General features: G+C 40.6%; 1 protein-coding gene across 6 annotated transcripts in view; it reads left to right on the top strand.

Moving 5' to 3' along the window:
- MARCHF8 (membrane associated ring-CH-type finger 8) overlaps window positions 1-12,073 on the top strand; it is a 112,559-nt gene that overhangs the window by 53,443 nt on the left and 47,043 nt on the right. For 3 of the 6 annotated variants that reach the window (XM_087767408.1, XM_087767406.1, XM_087767407.1), the window contains exon 3: window positions 5,036-5,167. The exons of 2 other annotated variants lie outside the window; for them this stretch is intronic. In XM_087767408.1, the coding sequence (XP_087623534.1) occupies window positions 5,036-5,167 (132 nt within the window). Of the gene's footprint in view, window positions 1-4,041; window positions 4,109-5,035; window positions 5,168-12,073 lie in introns of all 6 variants that reach the window. One more of the 6 variants, XM_087767405.1, reaches the window with a different exon arrangement.

Here is a 12,073-nt window from a genome sequence, read left to right as displayed (position 1 = left end):
TGCATTAGTGGCACCCACAGTACTTGGATAAGCACCATTTTTGGGTTGATCTCATCTGCTTTGCAGCATTGTGAATTTACTGCTGCAGTGACAACTATTTGAATTAGGCACAGGCAGCAGCCAAAAGTCAGCTCCTACCTGCAGGTACTGCTGTCTTTCTGCCTATTCCATGGAAGCATGGGGCGTTATGTGGTATTTGTTAATGCTTGGTAGAGAGTTTGGATACTGGTGCTAATTTCATTAAAAACAGATATAAAATCCTCACTTCTTTTTTCCACTGTGGAATTCGCATAGGCTCAGAGAACCATCTGCTGGATCAAAGTTTGTTAGCTCCTTCAGTGTGTTCGTCATTGCTGAAACTCCTTCCAGCCTTGTTTGTTTGGAAAAAGTCTGGTGTAACATCGGATCTGCACAGCCTGCAGCGTTTCACAAGCCAGAGAGGAGCAGTGCAGCACTTGCACAAGCACGATTATGCGAATTCACAGACAGGAAACACTGCTCAGTATTTAACATCTCCTTATCCCGTCTTTCCCCCATTACGTTTGTGCCATCCAAACTGGATCTTCCTTCCCTCCACCCTCCTTTGGGGTTAGACGTGGGAAATGTCCATCAGCTATTACCAGGCAGTACCAACTGAGGTGGTTGCAGACGAGGTGCTTGGGCACACACAAACTTGGGAAAGAATATAATGAGGTAAAAATGTGAGATAAATTGTCCCTGGATCGTGACTGTCCTTTCCTAACCTGTGGCCAGGGAGGACCATAAACACTCATCCCACTGAGGGTGTATCTGCTACTGGAGATGCACTGCAGAGAAATGCCCAGCTTTACTATTGTTATTTTACTCATCAGGGGATAACTAATCTTTTTGTACTGCAGGTTTCAATTCAGAATAGTTGTGTTTTGGTTTGTTTTTTTTCACCCAGACATCAAAGAAGTTCTGATTGGCAGCTCGGAAATTTGCGTAAGGTCTGAAAGGAGGATTTATAGGAAACGAGCAGATGGTCTACTAGAGAATTTCCCCAGGAGGCTGCAGTTATTTAAAAATGGGAGAAACGAAATAGACTGTACAAAATTTGACTGTAAAATTAACTGGCCAGCCAGCAGCTAAATACTTAACCAAAATGATTCAGCTTGGCCCCTAGCATAAGCATGTAATGAAGTGATGTGTCTGTGAGCTGACGCCACGCACATTATTTTGAGTTTCACCTAATAAGTGCGCATGAATGAAAGATGATTTTGCTCTGCATGGTTCTTGCTGTGGTGGGGCCTCTCCTCTCACAGTGGCAACGTGATTGTTCGGGCATGCAGGAAAATGCTACAAAACGCTGTTCATTTTAAATGAAATATAAAGCTGTTCAGTGGAACTTCTTTAATTTTTAAACTGCTCTTTTTAGCCTCATAAACATAAGAGTTAACATCTTGATTAAATTCCAATATTTGATTAAATAATCAAATGTTTAATATTTGAGGAAACAAAAACCAAACTGCTTTATTTTGGGGATGCAAGACTCGAGTATGTTAACCGTAAGTAGTCAAATATCATGCCACTTTAAAAAATTCGTGAACTCATGTCACTTTGGAGTTGTTTTCCACGTGGCTTTAGACTTTAAATATCCATGTTTCCAACGTTTTTTCTTCTGAATCTGTGATACATAGAAATTGGGGGATTTGTGTATGGGTGGGTGTTTTTAAATGGACAATGAGATTTTTAGTGCAAATCCCATCATTTCAGATGCTAAAGTTTTAAGAAACACAAACTTTGTATGCCACATTAAATGAACGATGGATTCAGAAACCAATTGAGTTCATTATTCTTTAAAAAGTTGAGAAAACACCTTTTTTTTTTTTTAATTTAAATCCCTACGAAGGACCCTTTGGAGAAGGCAGATAGGCTTTAATTCTGTCATGTTATGTTTTAAATTGAATACCCAGCGGAGCGAACTGTCTGAAATAATAAAAAGCGTTTAATTACTCTCATGCTCATTTGTTTGTGTTCTGGTTTGCTTCTCCCAGAAACTTACTCATAGCACCTGGTGTCATGGGAGTAGTCCCGCGGACCACGTGCAGACATACCTCTGCTGAGAGCCCATTGGCGTAATGCTGGTGCAGAATGTAATTAAACCGGATTTCTCTTCCAGCTTGCTGTGTTTGCATAATTCTTTGCAATGGCAGTAATACATCTATTGAATTTAGAAACCAACCTTCATAACCTTTGACCTAACCTCCTGAAGTGCTAACGGGAGAGAGTAAATATCCAAACAGCTATGTGAAATTCTTAACTGAGCCTAGATACGTACTTCCCTGTATATAAAGCCTTACAAATGTGTGTTTATGGCAGATTTTCCCCCTTCCCTCCAGCAATTCATTTCCATTAGCCTCAGAGTTAGAGCCTCTGGAAAAAAAAAAATCTCAGAATTCAACGCTATCTTCCAGATATTAAAGAAAACATTTGGAGAGTGAGTTCATGGCAGTGCAGTTGCCCAGGTTGAGCTAAGGCAGAAATTTTGTTTGCGAAGTGCTAGTTCACACTAGTCCCATATGAACCAAAACCAGGCACCGCCCTGGGGGTGTGCAAGAGTCTGCAAGGCTGACACAGAGGGTGAAGAGTATTCTGTTGTTTAACCAAAGTTCATCTGGTATGAAAACACGGAGAGGCGAGTTTTGAACCCTGCCATTGATAGAGCTAATCTGGCAGTTTATTATTTGCTATTTGCTGATGTTTCTGAAATTAAGTCAGTTGTATAGAAATGAACAGAACATACCATGTTTCAAAGCTATTGTGCTGCACTCTAAATGATTCATTTCAGATGTTTAATCTGCTACTGTTTGTTTATGGTGTAGAATCGGAGTCTGCCATATGATCGTGTCCTCTAACAAGGTGTAGTCCTTTTGGCTTCCTTTGCAGGAACAAAAGATCTGTCTATGAAGTAGTCCTCCTGCATCTGTCATGTTCAGCCCAATTCCTTATCTTCTAGTTCATAGGGTACAAGGCCGAGTTTATGCAGAGCCCCTGCCTTCTGACTTTGGGCAGCCCTGCTAATTCTCTGAAAGCTTCTTGGTTCCCATTTTTACAATCATGATGGAGGAGATGGAGGAAGACATTAAAGCCCGGTTTTTTAAATGTTAAGAGCCTTTTCCTCCTTGAGGTTTATCCATAGAATATTGATAAGTGAAGTATTTTCATAGCCTTTGTTATGGATCTGATAATATTTGTGTAGATTTGATTTTTGTATTGGATTTCTCCTTCCTAAAAAGGAATGTTCAGTCTAGGGGAGAGAGAAAAAGCGAGTTATGAAGAGTGCTCAGGGTACGGGACCAGCTGTGGTGGATGAGACAAAAGGTCCATCTAGCTCAAGGTCCTTGACCTGGAGTGAGAGAGAGAATGAGAGAAACAAAGTATGTACAGAGTGGTCCTGGCCGCAAGATTTGTACCATGTAATTTTGTGGTACAACTGAATTTTGAATGGGGTGCAGTTATCTGAAAACCTCAGTTTAAAAGTGGATGTGGCAGGGAACTGATGAGGGTGAAAAGATGGTCTGGAAAAAAAGTGCAGTTGAAGGGAAAGGAAATCCTCTCCTCTGCCTTGTGGTGTGTATAGCATTCCCAGGGTCAGAGGGTGTCCCAGGGAAAGCATGACGATAAATGCAACTGTCTGGATAATGTCCTCTGGAGAGGCCTAAGCTTAGCTTTGATCCTTGCAAGAGGATCACCCGTAGCAGAGGTGAAAGAAGAGTCATTCGAAAGTAACAACCAGTCATGACTGAGCACTAAGTGACTCTAATGTATTGAATATTCCTTTCTCTTTGGTCTCTCTCAGTTGTCTTCACCTTTTATCTCTCATTTTCTGCGTAAGTCACCTGAGGCAGGGGTAGAAAGCAGGAACCGACTCCAAGTTTTGATGTGACCTGAGGAATGCGACCTCAGAGATGTCTAGAGAGTTATGTTATGGCCAAACTGAAGAGCCACAGTTCAGGATTTAGGAAGCTGGACGCAGTCTCTCACTGTAAACGATACATTAAAGCCATGTTTCCTTTACAGGAAACTAACAGCTTGTGAGAGCCTTGTCAGTTGTGTTCGGATGGCTATGTCACTTGGATTGCAGCAGGTAACTGATAAAGAGATGCCAAATAATTTGTTATCTAACAATGAAATCAAAGCAAAACAATTCTGAGAAATAGAATTGAATCTGCAAGTGCCGTGTATTGACATTTGCCTATTGCAGTAATTGCACTTGCAAATTAGTCCTGTGTTTGTTCGCTCTTTGGAAGAATATCTGAAAGTAAGTGATTTTCGTAGTTAACTTGCAAAGTTGTACTGACATAGTGGAATTTATTGCTCAAGAGAAGCAGCATGTGAATTTATCCCCTATATTCTTCCACCCACTAAGTTCTTCTAAGCAATCTCTCTTCTCTGTAAACAGTCAACTGAACTTGCCAGCTACAGCGAGCATTTTTTTTTTCCACCTTCTTTGTGCTGTATTATTTTCTGGTCTGTCACATTCTTTCTCCATCTTCAGTGTTCATCTTTATACAGCTTCTCTTGCATCACAGCCCTAAAGAATAAGAAAAATTAATTACTAAGCCAGTGAATTTACTAGTATTGTGTAGTCCAGAGATATGGCTCTGTGCTTATCATGCTTTCTTTGACTTCTAGCTGCATAGATTTTTATCTTTTTTAAAAAAAAAAAAAAAAGAAAATCACCAGATCTATTGGTTTGACTAATGAGTAGAGGAGAGAAAATTGATCTGGGAGGGGCATCCTCCATGCTCTTTGGACATTGGGAGAATTTTTATGCTTCACAGCACAAAAATTGCTAGGGATTGCTTTCAGGAAGGGGGGAGAGGTGGACATCAGCTGCTGCAAGGAATGAAACATGTTCACAGGGGCTCTCATGCATTATTCATCACAAGCTCTTTTCACTGGGATCAGCTGGAGGAAGTAGTTAGTCTAGTTTGAGCTACACTAATATTATATTTTGGGGGCTTAAACAAGCCCAGGCAAGTACAGCACCAACTCTTTCTCTCATCTGCAGGCAAATGTAGGGCAGCCAGCAGCTCTGCTTACACAGCTCCATCTCTTTAGTCTGGATAACAGAAGTCATGCAACCAGGGGAAGCTACACAGAGGATACACACATGCATTCATGCTGGAAAATGAAGCTTCAGGTAGGAGAATGCCTTGTCAGCAGAGTATCTTGGCTTTACAGTTCGTTGTAGGGATGCTGTTAAGCCCTGCAAAATACATATGTACGTCAGGGCAGCCTGTCGAGAGAGGCTGCTGTGGAGGCTCCTCGTTAGGGTGCTGCATGAACGATCCCTTTTAGTGTGATACTTTGTTCAGTTCTAATTGTGAAGCTACTTTTTTTCTAAGCACTTTTCCTTCATTCACGCTAACATTCTTCTGAAGGTGCTGAGGGTTAAAAGTAGAGAGATAACTTGCTGGTTTTTGGAAATTTTTTGGGTTGTTTTTATTTAAGCTGGCTTTTTAATTGTATTGGTATTAGCACTTTTATCTGGGGGGAGGAGGTAACCGTAAGAGATTCTGTTAAAACACAGCTGGATGTGATAAACCTTAAGCTCCAATTGTGTCCTTTCAGAGCATGTGCATTTGAATGGCTGCAGTATTTACTACCTTTTTTTTTTAATTTTCTGAATAAAGATGCTTGTAAACTGGGGCTTCTGTTCTCAAAAGCTTGTCTGTATTTTCTAATGTTATCAGTTGTTCTAAAAGAAATCTACATTCCTTCTCTGTACAAGCTTTGTATATTTAGATATCAGGACTCGAGCAACACCATTAGTTCAGTTTTAGACAAAGAAGGGGATTTTGCAAAACCTTATGGAACAATAACAAAGGGTCTTTGTTCTGTTCTGTGAGCATTATTTGCTGTGCAACGTGTGGGTTTGTGCGTGTGTGAGAGAGGGAGGTATACAAACACATAATCTCATTTGGCAAGAATGTTCAAATGTTACTTGCTTTGTGTCTCTGAAGTATGTGTGCTGCTTCTGGCTGCTGACTGCATTGGTGCGTGTGCGTCCCGCCTGCCTGCCTTCTCTGGTTGGGGGGTTTGTTTCGGTTTGGGGAGGATTTTTATTTATTTATTTATTTAGGTGGGCTGCTAAAACCCCCAAACTTGAAAGTGCAAAAATCAAGAGTCCCTGCTAGACAACTAGGACTAAACAGTGCTTTGCTGTGCAGACAAGTTGTTTTCTTCTCAAAACAAGAGCTTGAAGTCTAATCCAGGGTTTAGTAAATAAGCATTACTGGTGGAAGCAGAAATTGTCAGCTTTATGTGAAATCCCCTCGGAGGAGATTAATGATCACGTGCTTCTGGTGAAGCTCAAACGTACGCTGCCTGCCAGTATGTTGTCTTCCAAGATGACTTTATCATCTAAATAGAATTTGCATGTACACAAGAATATGATATTTATTGACATTTCTTTTTTCCTTTTGTTAACAATTGGGAATGACAATATTTTGTCACACACATTATCAGCCTGTGACTTTGGGGGTGGGAGTGGTGGGAGACACATCAGGACTTTTGGGAGTCCTAAATAACTTTAAATGTTGACTTCAAAACTTTAAAAGCTCCTTTTGACTTTGTATGTTAAAGTTCTTGAAATTTATATGCTGTACACACAGAAAGAACTGATCTGCTACTTGAATTTTGCAGATGCTTCAGTATTTGTCGTGAGATAGAGAGGTGACAGTCTAATACTCTTTTACAACAGATTGTGTGACCTTTCAATGCGCAAGATCCTTGTTTCATGGAAGCTCGCTAGCAGGATTCTTTATCTGATTTTATTAGACTTGTGAGGTCCTGTGTATTCAGTTACTTGATTGAAGTCAGTGGAATTAAGAGATGGATTTGGGATTATGTGATATAAACTTTAAGATTATTTTTTTAACATTAAAGTCTATTTTACTGCTTCACTACTCAGTTACACCTGGAGTCCAGAGTTGTGTTGTCTAGTCATCAGGGTACAGGGAAGGAAGAGTTATTTCTGCACTTGCATGTTTAATGTACTGGGCTGATGTGTTGATAGTTTAAAATGAAGTTTTCTAAAAGCATCTCTGTGGTGTTCTTTTTCAACTGTCCACATTCAGATTTTGTCCGTACTCAGCCCTGTTGACACCCACTCAGCTGATTATGTTTTTTAATAATCAAATAAGATTTAATACTGTCACTGTAGCACAAAACAGCAATTACAGCCTTATTGGCACAGAGAGCACTCAAGTGCTCATGTTCGCCTCCGGCTTAAACCAGTTTGGGCCCAGATAAGAGTGTCATCATTGACGTGCCATCTGAAAGTGCTCAGCCTTATGCCCATGCTTCGGAAATTCCTCAAAATGCTCATACAGCTGAGGCTGAAGGACCTGGAAGGACTATGACACTGTAGATCATAAAATCTCACTATTGCGGAGAGGAGTGTTATTCTGGTGTTTACCATTTTTTTTAGTCAGACATTATTATTAATAATAAAATAAGGAACTTTCACATGTCTGGGAAATGTTCTGGATCAAAATATCTACAAAAATTCCCAAAGATTTGCTTCATCAGCTCAGAGTGAGGAAAATATTTGGACTGAACAGAGCACTTCAGGCATTACTTTCAGATGCAGGAAGGTGAGAGTTTGTACTGAACAAAAAAAAAAAAAAAAAAAAAAAAACCAGAAAAAACAGCTAATGAATAAGGGGAAAAAAGGGCACAAATCCAATTTTGGTTATTTTTCTGTAGATCATTGTGAAGAACTGGAATCAGACCAGAACAGGAAACGTGATACTCTGTGTTCAGACTGTGGCAGGGAGCAGGACTGAGATTTATTTGATAAAACTCCTTACCAATTTCATCTCCTATCTCCGTGTCTCTTTGTAATGGAATATGAAGGTTCCTAATGGTAGAGTCAGAAATACAATTAAAATATTCAGTATTTGGCAGCAGCAAGAAATGATACAAACTGAAGTGAAGAGTATGCTTATGTTGGTATTAAAGGAGTGAATGGAAGAGGAGTTACTAGCTAGTTCTATGATATAAAGGCAGCATCGTATTGTAACAACATTCAAATGGAATGGTTGCAGCTGCGATGTCCTTCAGAAAAGTAGTAAAAACCAGGGAAGGCTAAGCATGGTGGCCTCTTCATAGGACCTATCAAGCAGTGGAGAAACTTTAGGGTTTTTTATTTCTTGCTGACAAGGGATTTTAAAGGTAGGTCTATGGTGGGAACAGATGTAAGTTTGTGTTTGTGGGGTTTTTATTTAAAAACTGAAGAATATAGGTTGAAAATCAATTTTTCAGTAGTGCAAAATGAACATATTTTCAGTCCATGGCCTTCTGCCACTAGGCAGAAAGCTTCTGTCACTCCCAGAAAGCTTAGTGGTGGCCAGTATTCTAGTGCCATGGTGGGGCTGCAATCAAATTGCTTGTGATGACAAATGATGTAAAATTGATCTGGAACATACATTACTGTGCATTCATGATTTCAGTTTTATAGCCTGCCGTACACCATCCAGCCTTTTCTCAGGGTCAGCCAGCTTCCTTATGGTTTTGCCACTGTCCCTTCCCCCAGAGTGGGGTGGCCCTCTGCCTCCCTCCTTTGCCAGCAGTGGGGAGGGACAGTGTCTGTCTCCCTCCCGTGGATGTGGTTTGGGTGGGAAACAACAGTGGGGCTGCAGGAGGGAAGCTCCTCTGCACCTCCTTGAGGAAGTGCAGTATGCCAGGCTGGAGCTCTCCCCACCTCGGTCTGGTGGAGGAGGGCAAAGGAGTGCCATCGTCTCCTTCTGCTTCAGCCTCAGTACTGGGATGGATTTGGCTACTTCATCGTGGGCATGTCTTGGCCACTGGTGACAAGCAAGGGTCAGTAAGAGGAGGGACAGAGACTGTTTCCCTGCAACCACACTTCCTCAGACCCCCATGTCTCATTGTCTAAAAGGCACAGGATGCACCGATGCCATGATAACAGAGCAGGAAGGACCAAAACCATGTTGTCCATCCTTTCTTCCCTCCTGGAAATGACTGCAGGGCAGGCAGAAATACAAAGCTTCCAATAGGGAAGTACCCTGTGTAAGATTTGGTGGAGGCAGAGGGATATCAGGCAAACATGCACCTCCATGGATTGACTGCAAGTCAAGTAAGTCAGGACTTGACTGCTGATACAGCCAAACCAAATCCAAAAGCTGTGTCAGCACATTAGTGTGGAGGTGTGCAAACCCGCACACGACCTCTCTCTGCGCAAGTCTCGGGCACAGGGCTCAGCAACGTGCTGTCTTGGCTATACAGCTCTGGTTTGGGCTGGTATATTTGTGCATTCATATTAAAGTAACAGCAAATTAACAGGTTGGAGGTAAACTAGTGTTTTGATGTTTTGCAAGGTTTTGTGTACAATAAATAGTAGTGTGTGATTGCAGTTGGGCTTTGGAGCTCCCCAGTTGTATATTTGTCTTTCAGCAATGTTTAGAGGGCAATCGTGAAGTGAGGTGACTGTAGACTCATACAACATCCGAGCTAAAAGCTAACAGAAACACATTTCAACACTGTTTGTAAATGTTGGCATATGGATGCTTATGACCTTGGGTTCAGATACAAACTCATGAATACGGATAGGCCAGTTTGGGACTGCAGACCTCTCCAAGTCAGACCACCTGTGTATTGACCTCTGTAGAGAGCTTTAGCCTTTGTGCCTTTCCTGTGCTTCTGGAGAAGTCTGTGTGAAACTAGTGAAGGCTGGCAGCTTGAAAGCACTGAGAAAATGGAGGCCAGGAAAGAACTGACAGCAGCTATTGCAGTCCGGGATCTGGGGAGTCCGTTTCTGGTCTGTCTGCAGGCAGGAGCACAGTCCTCTTTATAGGGTCATCCTAGGATATTTTCATCTGACCTGGGTCCCTGCACTACAGGTATTTGAGGCGCTGGCGGCATCTTTTTTTTTTTTTTTTTTTTTTTTCCTTGCTCCCTTCCTGTCATTGTTGTTTTCCTGATTTGCCTGTTTTTTTACTAAGGTCAAAATTCAATTTCTGGAGGGAGTCGTCCGCTATACAGGAGTATGAAATAATGTTTTCTTGAACCATTCAGGACTAAATGCATATAATGAATGACAATTATTCCAGAGATCTGACTCAAAGACCCAAACAGTCCTTTATGCTCACGGTAACAGGAATGCTAAAGTTGTCAACAAAGTCAAGATCGTAGCTAGAATTGAGAACATGAGAACCGCTGTACCAGGTTGGACCAAAGCACTTTGTGGCAGTGTGCAACAGGAGATGCTTGGGGACTACTGTAAAAACAGGCCTGTGATTATGTAGTATGTCTAAAAGTAGGCATATTATCAACCATATAATGATGCCTTCCCAGAAAGCTCTCCCAGCTTTCACTGATTTATAGCTTAAGGACTTTTCTTTATTCAATAGTTCTCAATAGATTCCTGTTCCACTAATCTCTCCAATAGCTTTTTGAACCCAAATAAAACTTTGAGCATCCACAACCACCTGGGGCAAAGAGTCCCACTATTAGATATGGATTGTGCAAAAAATAGTCTCTTTTTTGTTCTGAACTGCTCATTTCATTGGATGGTTTTCATTCCCTGGTTCTTTTACTGGAGAGATGGAAGATTATTTCCTAGTTATTTTCTCCATGAGCATTGGGATTCTGTTACCTCTTTTCCATGTTGAAGAGCCCCAGCCATTTAGTCATTTCTCACATGGAAACCATTCATACATTCATTCAGTCACCCCATTACCTTTTTCGTATCCTTTTCAGTGTTACTAACTCCTGTTTGATTTCTGTGGGATGAGAACTGCACACAGTGTATAAAATGGCATTTCTGGGTTTGCAGATGACGACAGTGGTTTCCTGGTTTGTTTTCTGTCCTTTCCTTAATAATTACAAACAGTTGGTGGGTTTTGGTCCACTACTGAGCACTGTGCTGATGTTTCTGTAAAATTATTTTTATAACCTGAAGATTTTATTCCTAAGTACCTGGTCCCCAGCCTTGAATATGTAAAATTCAGATTGTCACTTGACATCTATCCAGCCTGCATGTCATCTGCTATTTTACTAGCTGGTACAATGAGGTGGTTCTGCACCTTGCCTTGGCTAATGACAGGAAGCTGTACAGGAAGTAAACTTTACCACCTTGTAATTAACCTTGCTTTTCAGGCTGTTTTGTATTAACTCTCTCCCTGTGACACTCCACTGGTGACTTCCTTCTGCTGTGAAAACTGATTTTATTTAAAAGAAACAAACAAACAAACAACAAAACCACCTTGGAAAAAAATCCCAAACTATTTAATTTGTGAAATAACTTTCCTTTACAACAGCTGCAATATATAAGATTTATTCACTAGACTGCTAGTGATTGCTGCACTGATCCTTCCTAGTATAGACACTGGCCGCCTTGCTCTGTAGTTTCCTGAATATCTCCTGGCACCTTTGCTAGAAACTGGTGTTGCACTACTCGCCTTCCATTCCCCTGTTACTAAAGCACTTTTAAGCAAGAGGCAATGCTCTGTGGTGATTATTTGAACTATTCCATCAATCCTTAACTTTGGGGCCAGGCTACTTTTAGAATGTAATAGAATTTAGGATTTCAAAACCAGATGTTCACAAATACCATTGATTTTAGAAATATCTTCTTAACCAATCATCCATGTGCAGATAGATATAACAATCAAGTATTCACTTAAAACTAAAATTATATCTGACGATTATTTTAAACTTAGTTCACTGTCTTCAAAAAAACAGAACAGAAAATCTCCCAGCTTATTTACCTAATATGATTGTGCTAAATTTTTTATAACTTCATGTATCAAAACTTTCTTTAGAAAAAATAATCTTCATTTTTCCTTTGGATTTTTTCTTTTTCCTTTTTGTCCCAGACTACTAGCTTTTCTCAGACCTGGTTCAAAGATGAGTTTAAGTAATAAGAGTGCTGAAGTTTTCTTGTTTATTTTCCCATGCTAAAGATGGAAGAATTCAAAGGAAAATGAGCATAGCCAGAGTGGCAGTTCTCTAAAAAAAACTTTTTTTTTTTAACTCCATTGAAATTTATTTCCTCTTTGAAATGTCTTTAATAAAAGTTCTG

Source organism: Nipponia nippon, unplaced genomic scaffold (genome assembly GCF_047370975.1).
Source record: "Nipponia nippon isolate SJK-2023a ecotype South Korea unplaced genomic scaffold, ASM4737097v1 scaffold_3, whole genome shotgun sequence".
Taxonomy (NCBI): domain Eukaryota; kingdom Metazoa; phylum Chordata; class Aves; order Pelecaniformes; family Threskiornithidae; genus Nipponia; species Nipponia nippon.
Note: the sequence above shows the minus strand (reverse complement) of the source record. Positions and strands in the feature narration are given on the sequence as shown.